Source organism: Hirundo rustica, chromosome 5 (assembly GCF_015227805.2).
Source record: "Hirundo rustica isolate bHirRus1 chromosome 5, bHirRus1.pri.v3, whole genome shotgun sequence".
NCBI lineage: Eukaryota > Metazoa > Chordata > Aves > Passeriformes > Hirundinidae > Hirundo > Hirundo rustica.
This window is the reverse complement of record NC_053454.1, coordinates 6,792,459-6,809,258: the sequence shown is the minus strand read 5'-3', so window position 1 is coordinate 6,809,258 and position 16,800 is coordinate 6,792,459. Positions and strand designations below refer to the sequence as shown.

The following is a 16,800-nucleotide window of genomic DNA, read 5'->3' as shown; positions in this document are numbered from 1 at the left end:
TTTGGGGGTGTTTTCCACATTGCCCGTGTTCCAGAACTGAGTGGGTTGCATGCTGTCAGGGCATGGTCGCAGTGCCCGAATATTCTTTTCAGTAGCTGATAGGATTTATGACTGTGGGTAACAGCAGTTCAGCATGATTCTGAAAGTGCTATGCTTCTGTGATTTCATTTGCTTTCCCTTTATCCTTTGATTCAATTGGTTCATTAACTAGAGTCTAATGTCATTCTGTCTAGTCTCCTTATTTTATTAAGGAGGCTTGTATTAAGCTGACGTAAATTGCAGTGAAACATTTGAAGATTTGAAGTACTAAGCAAAATATAACTATAATTAACTGATTACAGATCAGTTTTTCTCCCATCTTTGGTAGTTTTATTGGATTTTGATTTTTTTTTTTCCTTGAGGGAAATAAAAACCCACGAATTCTTCCTAGACCTTTCCAAATAGAAGTAACTAAACATGTGCTGAACTTTTCAGCTGGTTCTTAGCAGTAGCCTCTTACTAGTAGAAGCATTCATCCTTAACATAGATCTGAAAGTCTTTGCGCCGGTTATGAAGCTCCTCAGTATTTTTTTAATCTTTAAAGGAACAACATCTGACCTCCAGTCAGCTTTTCTTGTGATTTCTATTCCGGATTTACTTTAAACTCTCCCAGGTTTAAAAGGGACACAGCAGTGTTTGATTGTGCTGCTCTAGATTTTGCTGTGTTCACATGCTTGCCACTAAACTTGGCTTCAGCACTTCATGGACCACACTTAGCTTTGACTGCTCACGTTGAACAGTGTATGTGCCACCTTTACCAGTGAGTGTGTGAACTTGAGGGTTTTTTAATATTTGACCTGGTGTAATTTCAGAACAAGATGTAAATATTTAAAGTTGTGTGCTTTCCTGAAAGATAGAATGCATGAAGTGAAAAAACCAGCGCAGTTGGTTTTCCAGCTGTCTGGGTAGCGTTATTTGTGGTGGAAGAGCATTTCTAAGCATTCTGTCTTAAAGAGAAAAAAAGAGTAGGTAGAAGAACAAGCCCAAAAGTTGGGCAGAAGTTACATTTATGGGACAGCTCTCAGGCTGAGGGAGGCTGGTGTGTAGCAGACGGCTGTGAAGGTGAAATAGTGCATGGTTAGCATATGAAAATCGTATTTGAGGATGTACTTAAAAGGCAACAGGTTTAAAAGGTACTCTAAGATCACCATTACTGCTATTAATATCTTAGTTTTAAGTGGGTTTAACTTGACTCATAGCCCCAAGTTGCTTTTTTCCTTGCTACTACTGGTTATTTAAACAGCTAATTAGTAGTGTAGAAGAGGCAATATTTTTATGGAAACATTACTTGAAAATAATTTTCTGGGTTTTTTAAACTGTAGGTGTTGAAACTAGAAAATGTAAGTAAACTTGTGGTCCTAGTAGCATCAATATTCCTTCCCAAAGCCTCAAAGTTCCCAAAGTTTAAATTTGGAAATATATCTGTGAAGATCTCTTCCCACTTTATGTTCCATAAGTGGTCCCTCAATATGCTTGGCCAACTTAAATCATCGAGCATGTTTAATGCAGGTCACTAGAGAGGAAGAAAATATGCAGAGGAGGTTTAGGATGAAAAGAGGTAGCTGATAAACATAGTGCTTTTGATTTAGATGACTGCTCACAGAATAACGATCTCCAAGCTGTTGTCTGTGATACTTTTATGTGTATGGGAATCTGCCCTGGTTACCAGATCTGCTGTTTAATGACAGGTAACAATTATGTAACCTTTAAAGAAAAAGCTGAAAAAAAAAGGAGGGCTAGGTATTAAAAGTAGCTGAGGGTCTGGGAAGTGGGTATAGTGTTTGTTACCCACTGCTTCACTTTTCTTTTTATCAAGGGATTAGTGATGAAAAAATACAGTAGAATGCTTTAACATGCCAAGTAGTGTTAAATGTGCAGAGCAGTGTGGTGGGTAAGTGCCTGTGTCATATGCTGTTCTAATATACCTGGCTTAGGCTTCAGTAATTTAAATGAGGGAGAGCTTTCCCTCTGCCTTGGACTAAACTCCTGGGTCGAAGCAGTTCAGTAGCAGGAAACAGCCAAACTCTGATCTTCACCATTAATGAGTCTCATCTCTTTTCTGAAATTTTAATCAGTGAAACCTACTCAAATAGGCGTATTCTTTCATGAGTAGAGATGTGTAATCTGAAATGCTAGGCCATCAGCATTGGTGAATATATCACAAATATATCACAAAGTGATATATTTGCATGAAGGAATAGTCCAAATAAGAGTTGTGTTATTACAATACTAATTATGATATATGCAAGAGTTTTTCTGACTTTTTCCTTTTTTTTAATCCAATTTAACAGGAAACCAGACATGATACACTGACAGCATTTGGAAATAAACTTTGGCAGTAAGATGGCAGCATAAATCTCAAGATTCTAGACCAAAACAGAAATGGCTCATGAGTATTGAAAGAAGAGACTGAAGAGCCTCCAACACTTGTGTGAGCAGTGGAAAAGGAACAACTACCATGGTAACACTAATAACAGAAAAGCTGCAGAACCAGAGCTTGGATGATCTGACCTGTAAAACATACAATATTAATCTGGTAAGGATCTACCTAAACAACATGAAATAATGTGAAATGCCAAGTAACTCACAACTGCATAACAAATCCAAGAATGCAGATCAGCCAGAATTCAGCTATTTAAGTTAGGACTGGTTTGCAAGGTTGGGTGAGAGCTCTAAGGGGAAGAAGTGGATCTTCAGTGTTTAGTTCCTTTTTGAAGTGATGCTTTTTTATTTTAATGATCTTTTTAACCTTGCTACTTCATACTAAATAGCAAAAAGCCAGTTCTCTTCATAAAATACTGTTCTAATGACTGAAAAGGATTATCCAAGCTTTTCAGGATTCCTTTTTTGCTAGTAAAATGCACATGTGTTTGTATGGGTTGAAGTTTCCTTCACCCCATATAGACCAAGTGCTTGATATCTTTATATCTGACAAGAATATTTACTTACAAAAATTCCTGACTGCCATGTAGGTAACTATTAGCACTGGGCAGAAGGAGAACAGGTTGTCAAGTAAATACAGTTAAAGTCAGGTTATTACCAGACTGTTGTTGATGCTAGTAGAGTGGATTCTTGCATTTTCAGTGTCTCAGATATCTGCTGCTCTGAAACACTTTATAGTTTATGGTGTTGCTCTTGCTGGTTGAATCTCTGGGTATATTGTGTGGTTCAAGCATGCAATTCAGGCATGAAGGAATCTATTCTCTTCACATCTCTTGTGAATGAAATACCTACTCCAGAGTGAGTAATGCAGAGCAGTCTTGTGTTGGTTTTAAGTGCCTACCTGAGAAGCCCTAAACCATGTTCTGTATGGAATGCACTAGTTTTGTTTTACTGACTCATAATTATGGTGGCACCCTTCTGTAGGTCAAACTTTAATGTTCCAGTGGAGCACAAAAGAACTTAATTTGACTAAATGTCAAGTTGTTGTTCAACTTTACTTTTTAAAATAATCAAATCAACAGTGCTTTTAAAAATAATCAAATACTGCATCCAAAGTATGTCAGTTACTTTAAAATTCTCTGTTGTAAGTTACTTAAACAACTGAACTACTTCCTCATTTATTTCATGAGCGCAAATCAGGTGAAGCATACCTTGAATGTGGTGGAGTTTGTGCACAAGCACCTGCAACTCTCATGTATGCAGTTCCTTGTCCAGTAAGGGTATCTAACAGTAGACATTAATCAAACAGTTTTATTTTCAAAACTGTAGCAGGCCCATTTAGAATTCTTCCAATAATTAGTTTTACTTTTATTTCACCTTCGCCTTATGTGCTATTCTTGAAAGGCAGATTTAAGGTGTTGAAATGATGTTAACTCTCAGGAGAAGTGCTTAGCTTGCATTTATTTTGTCTGGTTTGATGAAGCACTTGGGACATGCAGTTTGTAGGAGAATCTGCTGTATCTGTGAACTGGCAAAGTCACCATTTGTAACTAACCTCTGGAGCCTAATTGTGAGCCAATAATGACTTTTAACCAGTAGCAGTGCTTAGTTCCAAATGTGTAGCAGCACCTTGTGATTTCAAGTCTTTTTACCAATAGTCGCTGTAGGTTTTGGACCACAGACCTCTAATAGCAGAGGAGGACATATTACTGCTTTTACACTGTGTGGAATCTGTACAGGCATGTCTGTGTTGGCATGCTGTAATGTGTTGTAGGTTGGTTGTTTTTTTTATTCCTGTCCTTATCTGGACTTACAATAAGGCATGAAAAAGAATAAGTGGAGTGGAAAATGGCACACGATGTCTCATCAGTTGTTTCCTCCTCGCCCTTCTCCTGTTCCTCTCCTCCTTTTATCTGTCAAGTAATTGGTTTTATAAGTGCTTTAGTTCCTACAGAAAATAGGTTCTGAGGACAGGAACAGGTTCTATTTGTACACAATGGCACCCTGAAAAAGTGTGGAAATTGCATAGTGAGGTGTGGAAATAGAGAAGCAAGTGTGAAAGAAGTGTGCAAGTAGGTTGCTCCCTACTAAACAGGATTCATGGATGCAAATAATGACTTCCTGACTAAAAGGTGAACCTAAGATGATAAAAAGTGTGCTTTTTCCACTGGTGAAGGCAATTGCTCAATTTCACTAAGAGAAAAAGCCTGCTGGTGATGGTCTGGTATCCCTGCTGGCACATTTAGGCTTTTTGGCAAGAAGCTGAGGTTAATGCTGTAGTTTCTTCTAATAGCAGCAGCAGTTTGGAGCAATTCAGAAGTGATCTTGCCTGCACCTTTTGTTACTTGTGCTGGCACAAAGTTCTGTGACACCATGTGGTGAACCTCATTGTGAGCTGATTGAGGATTAAGACTAACTTTTCTTGCCTGGGTTAATATAGTTAAACCTTATCAGTTTTGCGATAGCTTTTGCAGTGCATCTGCACAAGTGTCTTGGCACAAGTAGATAAAATAGCTGGGGAAAAGCTATTCTGTGAAACAGCTCATGAATGAGGGTTATAAAAGAAAAAGGAATAGCTGTTTCAAAGCTATTTACTGTGCAGCTGAACTGGGCATAAAAATAACATGTACAGGACATAGTACACTTTTTCATTTGTGTAAGCTGTGTGGTGACCAAGTACCTCTCTTTTATGTTGTAAAATACTGGCTGCAGCTTTTTACTGCTCTGCTAAATGACATGCTAATTTTCCAAGCTGGTGTAATTCAGCCAGTGTGTGCTCAGTTTTGTTGTACAGCCTTGTCCTGCACCTGCCTTCAGGAAAATGACTGAATGACCTGCTGTAGAAGCAGGAAGGTTTGTCCCAAGCTTTTTTTTTCCTCAATTTGGGTACTGTAGCTCAAAAGGTAGTGTGCCTGGTTGCTCAACTCTACCTCACAAAAGAAGTTCTGTGAGCACATAGTGCTGCTGTCAACCCATGAAACCCACAAAATCAAATAGTTGGTCTCTATTCCCTTAGACTCTCAGAACTTTCATAGAGCTCAAAAGTCTTGGATTTTCTGTATATTCTGACTAAACTTGTACCTTTTTCATATTCTTGTATAGAATCTCATGTTGGTTTGTGAAGTAACAGCATGTGAGCTGTAAGATTTCAAGGTGTAATATTAAGAAAGAAACATGAGCACTGCCAGTCAAGGACTTGTGGGAGGAGCAAGTTTTGCTCGAAAATCCTTTCCAGGCATGTGGGGTTTCGTTATTTTTAATTTTTGAGGCTTATTTGTGTTGAAAGATACAGAATTAGATTGACTTCCTCAGAGGAAAAGCCACTGGTCAGACTACTTAACTTAATCACTTCTTTACATCCTGAGAAAAGGTCAAAATGTTCCTCATCACTGTTTCATATCCAGTCATATTTGGAGGATATTTGGTTGAAAGATGGAGGTCTGACATGGCCTGTTCAGACTGTGTCACATCTGTATGGTGGTGGTTAGATTAGTATTTGAATGATAAACAGTGGCTTCCCTGTGGTTTGGAAAGGATGCTGATAAATTGAAGGAACATATATATACTTGGAAAGTGGAAAAAATGCCTTGAAATTAAAGCCATTAATTTTAAAAGTATGAAGTTGTCATTCTGAGAATAATGAGGAGGGATAGCATAGGCTGTGAAGTCCTTAATGCAGTATATTGAGGTGTAGAATAACTAGAATTATTTTTGTTACAGTTGGCTTCTGGTAGCAAAGAACACTTAAATTAGTGATGTAAATTATAATTCATTGTCAGCCTCATTTGCCTGGCTCTTCCACTTACTCAGTTCAGACTAGGTGTCTTTTTGAGTGAGTGTTTTAACAAAAGAACAGCTGCTAATATTCGAAAAAGCAAATGAAACTCAGAGCACTGTTCTAAATGTTGTACCACACGTTTCCTTTCCTTTTGAACATAGACTCTCCAGCTGTACAAAAGAGATTCTATTTGTGAACAAGCATTTCAAAGTAGATCCACTTCTTGGCATGAAGCAAACAATTCTAACCTCAGGTGAAACTTGTAGTTGCATTGTTTTGTGTGTTTATCTTAAAATATGCCATTATTTCCCTTATAAATTCTCCAGAGGCATGAGATCTTGGTGGATGTCTTAACATCTATTCAAAAAGCAGTAGTTGCAAGATGGATGTGTTTCCTCTTCAGGAAAGTGACCTTGTTGAATAATTTGGCCTTATTCTAAGGAAGATTTCCTTTACACAGAGGGTAGCAGACTTCCCTGTCAAGGTTCTTAGCAATTGCAAGCTCTTTTCAAGCATAATCACAAAATAAACTATTCATTGAGGAAGCTTCAGGTAGATCATAGCACAAAGGGAATGACTGGGGGAGGGTGAAGTGTGGCTGGTCCAGGAGAGCTGATAAACTGGTTCAGTGCCCTGTTAGAGTAATATCTAGTGGGACTTGTGCCATGTACTGAATAGATAAAAAAAATCCTCCCTCCTATAAAGAATTTACAGCCTGACAGGGTCTCCTCAAGTTTGGGCTTTCAGCGTGGTTAACGTACACCAGCAGACACTGTTTCCAAGTATTTTAGTTTCAGTTATAGAAAGTCAAGCATATATTATAAAGGAGATTTGTTACTTACTCTCCTCTTAGTCACTCAACCTTTATTTCAGTGCCTTGAGCTTTTGCTGGAAAATAGTGCAGCTCTCCCTTTCAGCATGTGATGTCACATGTCATGTTCTTATGGTTTTTGGTCTGAATCTCCAAAGAATTAGGAAAGAAATTTTTTGTGACTTAGCAGGATTCTGTGTAAAGGATCCCAAGCTGCAGAGGAAGTATGTCTGCTTTGTCTTGGAGCTGAGCACTGATTTCTCCAGAACCTGGTCAGAAGTAGCTGTAAGGACAAGGCTGCTGCCTAAGTTAGAGAATGTTGTAGTTCACTGGAGGACAAATGATCTCTGTCTGTGATCCTGCTTTTTCCGTGGTCCTCCTGAAAAATGGTTTCAGTGCTCTGCAGCTGTCAAGGGTAAAGTAGTTTAGTCTCTACCTGATGGACAAGGCTTTTTAAGGTGGTAAAAGTACAGGTAGTCAAATAACTTGGATGTTCATGAAGAGAACCTTGTTAAAGATGCATTTGGCTGAAAACTAAAAACTAAGCATCAGCTGCCACATAGGATTGTCCTTGATGTTCTTTCCCTTGTAAGTATTTAATATCTTGGTCTGTGTGAATAAATAGTCTTTTAAACATCCCTAACTATTATGCTCATATTAACTCATCTTGCTGCCCTTCTCATCTGGCTCAGGATGAATCAGCTGTGGGACTTTTTGACACAGAATTTTGTTAGAAAAACACATTTTCCATCACTACTGTCTGATAGTTGAATAGGTTGGTATTGCCTTTCATTTGGGGAGTGCTGGAAGGGAGGAATTTGTTGGAAGACCTTATCTTTTAGCCTCTAATTTTTCTGTTTCCCCTTCAGGGACAGCTGAAATGTAACTACTGTTACCTTAATGTGTTCTGTGTTTCACATGGAGCTGGTACCTGATTAAAGTAAACTGGCTTTTTAAAATGTGAATTCTGTAGAACTAGCAAGTTGCATACTTCAAATAGTTTTGACTAATTAACAGCAGATCCAATGGAGATTTAAACTTGGGATTCTGCTCTTTACATAAAGTAGCTTCTTAAAAAGGAGGTTATAAATGCATCTACAGATGCATTTACACAGTAAAAATGTAATGGTTTGTCTCATATGCAGATGCTGATAAAAAATAAGATTAAAAATCTCATTGCTGTCCTATCCTTTCATCTGTTCTGTTATTTCCTACCTGTCAAACAATAACACCAAGGGAATATTACTACAGCTCGGTGTCTCTGTTGGGGCTCAAAGATATAAAGTTGTCACTAGCACTATGTGCTGCTGTAGAGGAAAAAAAAAAAAAAAAAAGAAAAAGCTTTGTAGCCCAAGGATGTTTGTTTAAAAATTGACTTTGTATGTGGAAAGGAAGTGTATGTACAATGCTATCTTCTTTGGCTGTACACAAAGAACAATGTTCACATAAAGTGTGTTGCTGTTTTTTAAAGCAATCTTCCTCTCCATCCTGAGGTGGTGGTGGGGGAGTGAATAATGACCCTTGGGCTGATGGAGCTATGAGCCACTTATTTATAGCTCCTTTATAGGAGGCTGGACTGCAAGCTCTGTGCTTTGTCTGAGAAATCTAGACCATTAAGAATGCCTTTGCAGTAATATTTTTTTAGGTAAATTAGTTACAAACATGTCTTACTGTGCAGATGCTACTGATGAGGCTTGATTGAAGGTCTTTACACACAAATCTTGTTTTAAGCGTGGCTATTGTGTTTTCCACCAATAAGCTGAGATTTAAAAAGCAGTTAGTCTGTTGAAGATGTTTTGGGGATAGGAAAGATTTTTTTTCAATGGTTTTTCTACTTTGAAGAAATAATAAAAAAATCCCTGCATTGATTATAAGAAAATGTAAAATACTAATATGATGCAGTGTTCATGGTGGTGAACTTCAAGACCTTGTATATTTAATTTAGATAAAGCTATTCCTGTCCTGTAGTTGAAGATGAAGTGTTTTGCCTTCTAGCTCTAAGATTTAAAATGGAAACCCAACTAACAGATTGTAATTTCCTCTCTACTGAAATGAGAATTGGATCAAAGCTTTTTCATTCAGGATGAATTATCACTCTTTAATTTTCCAGTTTATTCACATGGGCTAATGTAACTCTTGAAACAGTTTGATAGTTAGCAATATATCAGAAAACATTACAAATAATTAGGTGCCAGAGGCTTGCTTTTATAAACATCAGCTGTTCAGGAATTTCTTGAAGTTACATTGGTAAGCCCCATCGTTTTAAAGGCATTGTTAAGTGCACATATAGAAAACCTAAAAACTGCATGCAGTTTCCTTGAAGTGAATGCTGACTCTTTCCATAGTTAAAACTTTTTTTTTTCTGATTGATTTCAGTACTCATCTGAGAAGCTGAACAAAAGTGGCAGCTTGTTCCCTTTCGAAATCAATGGTAAGTTCTTCAGAAACCTTAGCTGTGTCTTACTGAGGTAATTGGTATAGCAAGCAGCCTTTCTTTTGTAAATAAGGTGAGGGGGATGGAGCCATGCTGCTGTAGAGCCTGCTGGTTTAAGCTGGTCTTTGAACAATACTGGGAATAGCTGGTTGTTAGTTTTGTACTTGTGATCTGCTTTGCATAGTAAAAAGCCCTTGTAACACTTTTTTTTTTTTGTTCAATATCTGCCTTGGTGTACAGAAGCAGACTAATGCTGTTTTTCATGTTAAACATCTTCAGATTTCTCAGCTCCTCGAAATCTTTTTACACCTTATTATATTCTTTGCCACATAGACCATCCAGCATCATGCAAACCATAAGCTGAAGTCCAGGTGCCCTCACAGAAGTGTTATTTACTTTTATTCCCCCTTGGTCCTATTAGAATAAGTTTTATATAGCAAAAACAAAAGTTCCAATTATTATGTAAACTGTACTGTCTTATTAAGTGGTGGACTTTGAATTTTGCATATGTTTTCTCTGTGCATGGAGGACTTTTATTTGCTCAGTAGGATTCCTCATAAAACGTGAATCTCTGTCTGTGAGAGGTTTCAAAGGCAACTGGTGCTTTGTCTTAAATAGCATTATCAACCAGGCAGGTATCCTCGTGGGGGTCTGTTATAGACCACCCAACCAGGATGAAGAGAGGCAGAGAAAATACTCTGTAAACAGCTGGGAGAAGCCTCACAATTGCTAGTTCTTGTTGTTGTGGGGGACTTCAACTTACCAGATGTCAGCTGGAAATACAATACAGCAGGGAGGAAGCAGTCTAAGAGCTTCCTGGACTTCATGGAAGAAAACTCCCTGATGCAGCTGATGAGTGAGCTCACCAGGGGAGATCCCCTGCTGGACCTGCTGGTTTTGAACAGGGGAGGACTGGTGGTGGTGTGGTGGGTAGAAGTCGCCTTGGGTACAGTGGCTGGGGTTTTTGATCTTTGGAGAAAGAAGGAGGCAGGGATTAGGAGAACTGCCACCTTGAACTTCTGGAGGGCAGACTTCAGCCTGTGTGGGAGGCTGGTTGGCAGAATCCTTTGGGAGGCAGTCTTGAATGACAGAGGAGTCCAGGAAAGCTGGATGTGCTTTAAGAAGGAAGTGTTAAAGGTGCAGGGGCAGGCTATCCCATGTGCTGGAAGATGAGCCAGTGGGGAAGAAAATTGGCCTGATTGACCAGAGAGCTCTGGCTGGAGCTTAAAGCTAAAAAAAAATCTAGGAGAGCTGACCTTTGGAGGGAGGGAAAGGCAACTCAGGAGGACAAGGATGTTGTCAGGTTATGCAGTGAGGAAAATTAGAAGGGCTGGAGTCCAACAAGACCGTAATCTGGCTCCTGCCATAAAACACAATAAAATATGTTTCTATAAATGCATCAGCAACAAAAGGACGGCTAAGGAGGATCTCCATCCTTTACTGGATGCAAGGAGGAATATAGGGACAAGGGATGATGAAAAGCTGAGGTACTTAATGCCTTCTTTGTCACAGTCTTTACCAGTAAGACCAGTTGTTCTCTGGGTACTCAGCTCCCTGAGGTGGAAGACGGGGATGGGGAGCAGAATGAAGCCCCCATAATCCAAGGGGACATGGTCAGAGATCTGCTACATCACTTAAACCCACCCAGGTCTGTGGGGCTGGGTGGGATCCACCCTAGAGGACTGAGGGGGTTCATGGATGGGCTCACTGAGCCACACTGTCATGGCAGTCCTGGATCCCTGGGGAGGGCCCAGGTGACTGGAGGTCACCAAATGTGACACCCATCTACCAGAAGGGCCAGAAGGAGGATCTGGGACCTACCAGCCTGTCAGTCTGGGCTTTATGAAAGGCAGGTGACCAATCTGATCCCCTTCTCTAACAAGGTGACCTATCTTGTGCAATGAGAGAAAGGCTTCTTCTGAATAACAGGTGACAGGACAAGAGGAAATGGCTGCAAATTGCACCAGGAGAGGCCTAGATTGGATTTTATTTCTTCACTGGAAGGGTTGTCAAGTATTGGGACAGGCTGTCCAGGGCAGTGGTGGCGTCACCATCCCTGGAGGTGTTTAAAAGACCTGTAATATGGCACTTGGGACATGGTTTAGTGGTGGACTTGGTGGAATTAAGTTTGTGGTTGGACTCTGATCTTAGAGCTGTTTTCCAGGCAAAATGATTAGGTGCTTCTGCCATGTAAACTATTAAAACACAGGTTCAACTCTTTCAACTCTTGACTTATTTAAAAGCTTAATGTAGGGGAAAAAAAGGCATCCTAGCCTGGAAGAAAGCTTCCTAAGGGTTTTAAAAACTCAGGTTGAGCCCCAACTCGGAAATTGTCCTACACTAGATGCTAGGAGTTTCATACATTAGCTGGATCTCGTTGTGTTGGCTCTTTTACTTGTATTGAATTATGGATGGTCCCTGCCTTGAAGAGCTTGCATGCTTAAGGCAAATCACAGTATGTGGTTGTACCCATCTGAAAGAATGGAGAAGGAAGGACAGAGGAATTCTAATAAAACATGTTTGAATAGGCCAGCTGTCTGCACAGTTAAATGAATTTGAGACAATAGGGTGTTCTTTAAATAAGATCCAAATAAACAGGATAATCCGTGACATACTTTGGGCATGGAACATGCACAACTATTTGGGTTTGCAACTTTTAAAGCTACTCAGCAAATGTTTTAGCTGTTGATTACCCTAAAACTTAGTTTAGAAAGTCAGCCATAAGAATATACTGGTATTCAGTGTTTAGGCTCTATCTAGGTTCTTAAAATAGGTGTATGGGAAAAAATGGGTATTTTAAATGTTCTTTCTTTAAAGCCAAGATAAGTGAAACTTATTTGGCTAATTGGTTTAAATTAGCAAATTTTCTAACGAAGCATGAAGCACTGTTAGCTGGCCAACAGTTTTGCTGCTTTTCAATTTGCAAATCCAAAGTCTGCTGTAGTTCTTCTTACACTTCATTGTATAATGTGGAGGAACAGCTGTAAAATGTGCAGAATGTTCTCAAAGAAACGCTTCACAAAAGAGTGAGAGGCTGTGCTGGCAGACTGCTTTTAACCCAGCGTTGCCACTTCAGAGGAGAAGTTGTGCACTATGTCTGCATTCACAGTAAAACTTGCAGGAGGTTCTTAAGGGGATACTTCATTTTATGCATTAAATTAAGATCTGAGTTTTTTCCTTACATTCAGAGTGTAAGGGGGGAAGGCAAGAGTCTTCAGTCTGATTTAACTTTATACTGTTTCTAATTTAAAGTAAAACTTTCAGAGCAGAGAATGTGAACACCCTTTTGCAAGCTTTCTTTAATAAAGTTTTTGTAATAGAAAAGCATAAGGGCTAAATGAAGAACAGCAGTCCGAAGTGATTATCCTGCTCTTGCATAAAAAAATAAAAATAAAAGTTCTGGCTTCTCACATTATTAATCTGTTTTGGTTGTACCTGAGGTTGTTCATTGTTACATGATATAGTTTTGGTGTGTACTGTGTGCTAGGAAACTGTTGCTCAGTGAAGGAAAACATATTGTAATTATGCAGTATAAAGGAAAAAGTGTTAATAAGGTACATATCTATATATTGGAATGCCTGGATTGGTTCCTGATGAAATACTTTGGTCTTTGTGGAATTTTTTTTCATTTTCTATCTTTTCTTAAGTGTGAAATTTTGATTGAGAGCTGGGTATTTATGGCTCATCCTTCTAAAGAAGGTTTTGATGGCTTTACATTAAACTAGGTGTAAAACAAATTGTTCTTTCCCTTTTCACCTTTCACCTGTATTTTTCTTTTTGCTTTCAGAAGACAGTCCCTGGAAAGCTTTAAATGGGGGTTACCCAATCCATCCCGACACAACCACGAGGAATTCGGCTTACCCTTTCCCAGCGTGCCCGTTCAGCACCAGCGCTGCCAGCAATGGCAGCGTGCCGTGGCAGCAGGAATCCTCCAGCACGTCCATGGTGTCGGGATGGATAAGCGAGCTAAACCTCAACGAAAACTCGGGTCAGCCCCTGGCACCGCCCACCAAGCGCCACTGCAGGTCCCTGTCGGAGCCGGACGAGCTGGCTCGCTGCCGCTCACCCTGGAAGCCCGGCAGCTCCAAGGTTTGGACTCCCGTGTCAAAGAGACGCTGTAACAGCGGCGGCAGCGCGACCTTGCAGCGCTGCAACAGCCACGGAAGTGCCACCTTGCAGAGAAGCACAAGCATCAGCCTGCCGCAGAACATCCTGTCCCTAAACAACGTCTTCACCGTCACCAGCTTCAACACCTCTCCAGTACCCAGACCTTCCTCTGCCAGCAGCGGGTTTGTGGACAGCAGCGAGGGCAGCACGAGCTCCAGCACCCGCTGGAATTCCGGAGGCCCTTGTGACTTTAACCCAAGGCGCCGCCTCTCCCTCTCCCAGGAGCACATCACCGAGACGGGAAATCTCTTGCCTTCAGCCAACAGCACTCCCACCTCCACACCCGAGCTCAGCCGGCGGCAGGGCCTGCTCAGGTGCCGCTCGCAGCCCTGCGTCCTGAACGAAAAGAAAAGCCGGCTGAAGCGCAGACGGGAGGAGGATGTACGATGGAACAGGCCATCGTTAGACTTTTTTAAAATGACACGGGTGAGATTTTACTTTCCTCTCGCAGAAAGGCTGTTTCTAGATCAGCGGCACTTGTTTGTGGTTGTTGCAGATTTGCTCGTGCGCCGTATCTCTCACCTTCGGCAGGAGAGCAGGTTGCTTGCACTATACCCTAGAGCAACTTATATTTTGCCTGTGTAACGCAGTTTTTGAAGTCCGTTCTGCGTGATAGAGAATGCTGAGAGCTCTGAAAAGACACCTAAAGCTGAGGCCACAGAAAAATGGCTTGATTTTTGAAAAGCAAGCAAGCCTTGAGGGATGGAGTAGACACAGTAGCAAAGAATTTATACCACAGTGTTCCCAAATGCAATTGTTTGTGAGTAATCTTAGTGCAAATCTGTTTGATTAAGCCTCCCCTTAGTTTGAGTAATTCCATAAAGCTAAATAAGCGCAAGCAAACCCCTGTATAAATGGATTAACTAAAGAGGCTTCTAATAAGCAGTTGGAAAGAGATAGCGTTCTAATATGGCAACTCCAGGTGCTCCAGCTCAATGGAGAGATGTTTTACTCCAGAATTTTATTTAGAATTCTACTCCTCCTCATGAGAGTAGAGGTGCTGATTCAAGAACTAGAAAACTTCAGTTCATGCCTATACTTTGCATGTAATACAAATTCATGTAACGCAGCTCATTTTTTTTAGCTTCTTCGTCCATAGAGTTGAGTGCTACAGTTCAAAATGCAAAACTGAATTGAACATTATGGTCAGAAAACACTTTGTGATGTGACTATAACCTTACTGCCTTCAATAGATACCAGACTTCGAAGGCTTATGAGATAGATGTGTTATGACTAGTGGTGAGGTGGCAGTTTGCAGAAGTAATAGCAAAATTGTAAGGAAGAGACATAGTTGTACACCAGTGTCCCTGTGCGTGATGCACTGTGCAGAAGGAAAGCTGAATAGCACATGGTGTTGGCTAGAACATGCAATTTGTGGCACCCCAGTATTAGTAGGCTTTACATCAAAATATGTGGGGAAAATACCAGTAAGATAGATACTGGAACTGTCTGATGCTAACTAATTTATATCTGCTTGGCTAAAAGTCTCTATGATGACAACTGTCCTTCGCTTGTACTCTTCTGAAACAACTTCCTCATATCTTAGAAGGATGTTCTTTAAAAATACAACATTCTTGGTGAAGCTATGGGGGTTGAACAATCTGTTTAGTTACTGACAAGGTTGGTAACCAGTTCTGTTTTAGGTATGACTAGACAGTGTTTTGAGTTCTGGCTAAGATGCAAGTTTGCTAGTTAGCTAATCAGATTTTACCTGTTTCTCTGTGTTAATCACTGCTGGGATTAGTTTGCTAATCTAGACCAGAAGTATTATTGGATTTGCTTTTCAACTGCCTGTGTGGTCTAATGCAGGTTTCTTTATGTAAAATTTAAAACCTGCCCCTTCTTTGGCTAGACTTGATGCTTGCATTCTTCAGGCTCTGGAGGTGAGATGTAGTATTTCAGGCTACTGAACAGCTTTGGTTGCTCAGATTTTATGCCTTTTAAATAATCCATACAGCAGTGTGTGTGGAGGAGACCTGTGGTAGCCCAAGTCTACGGGAAGTTTTTTGACTGTTCAGATTTGCTGCAGAATTGTATATGACACTAATATTAGCCAGTCTTGACTACTTTTTCCTGTGAGAGTATTTTGATGTGATGATGTCACGATAAGTAGTTTATTCTGCAGTGTCAAGGTCTGATGTTGTCTTTCCAGTTAATTCAGTAGAATCTTCCTATTAAGATACTACTATGTATTTAATCAAAGGCACAAACTATGGCTTGGAAGTACATCAATTTCCAAACATGCTAAATTTATATGAAAACATCTGTTTAAAAACTAGGCAAGTTTTGGAAACATTTGAAGTAAAAATTAAGTTTCCAAGAAATGTCAGGGTTTTTTAAGAATGTCAGCTTGCTTACCCTTTTTATTGTTAGAAGTCTTTGTATCTTAACCTTCTCTGCATGCCCCAAATCCTGGCAGATGTATATGCTTTGAAACTTATATTGCAGTCTTAAGTGAAATTACCACTGTGCAAAATATCATGAGCTAATACTACAGAAGGCTTGTTTTGAAGTGTCATACAAAGTATCTTATATCTGCATAAAGCTCAGTGAAGATCAGGGATATCATTAGGGAAAGTTCAGTAAGACCTTCCTTTCATGTATCTTGATGGCTCCTTATTGTTTCCAAAAATACTTTTTCTGTGATTTCAAATTCACTTCCAAGTCAGCTAATGAAAAACGTCTCCTGAAAACAAATGCTTTTAAGGATTTTTGTTTTAAGCTTTACTGCAAATATTTTGATGTTCTCAAGTCTTCCCAAAAAGCTCAGCTTACCAAGTAGTTGCTCAAAACCAGGTCAGCAGTTAGATAATAGTGCTTGTGGAGAACTTAACATGGGTCAAATATGATCTATGATAGGTCTGAAGGTGGTATATTGGAGCCACAGCTACTTGAAGATAAAGGTTTTGGGGCTGCAGATATTTCTGCCGATGCTCTGGTGCCCTGAGAGGTTGACACAAACACCTGCTGAAGTTGCAGAAGGCTCCTCTGCAAGGAGTTCTCAAAGCAGTATTTATCAGCACTAAATAATTTATTTACTTTAGCTTGAAGCAAGGGCTGTTACATCTGAATAAAGATCTTGAATAGCTGTGGTCGGGTGAAGCTTTAGAGACAGAAGGGGATGAAAAGTGGTTTTTAGTTTGATGTGGTTTGTTTTCTTGTTTTTGTTTTGGTGTTGTTTATTTGTTT

General features: G+C 39.9%; 1 protein-coding gene across 1 annotated transcript in view; it reads left to right on the top strand.

The window, feature by feature from the left end:
• FAM53A (family with sequence similarity 53 member A) overlaps positions 1–16,800 on the top strand; it is a 70,232-nt gene that overhangs the window by 18,305 nt on the left and 35,127 nt on the right. Inside the window, exons 2-4 of the mRNA XM_040064852.1 lie at positions 2,331–2,575; positions 9,387–9,441; positions 13,232–14,037. Coding sequence (XP_039920786.1) covers positions 2,498–2,575; positions 9,387–9,441; positions 13,232–14,037 — 939 coding nt within the window. The 5' untranslated portion in view covers positions 2,331–2,497. The remainder of the gene's footprint in view (positions 1–2,330; positions 2,576–9,386; positions 9,442–13,231; positions 14,038–16,800) is intronic.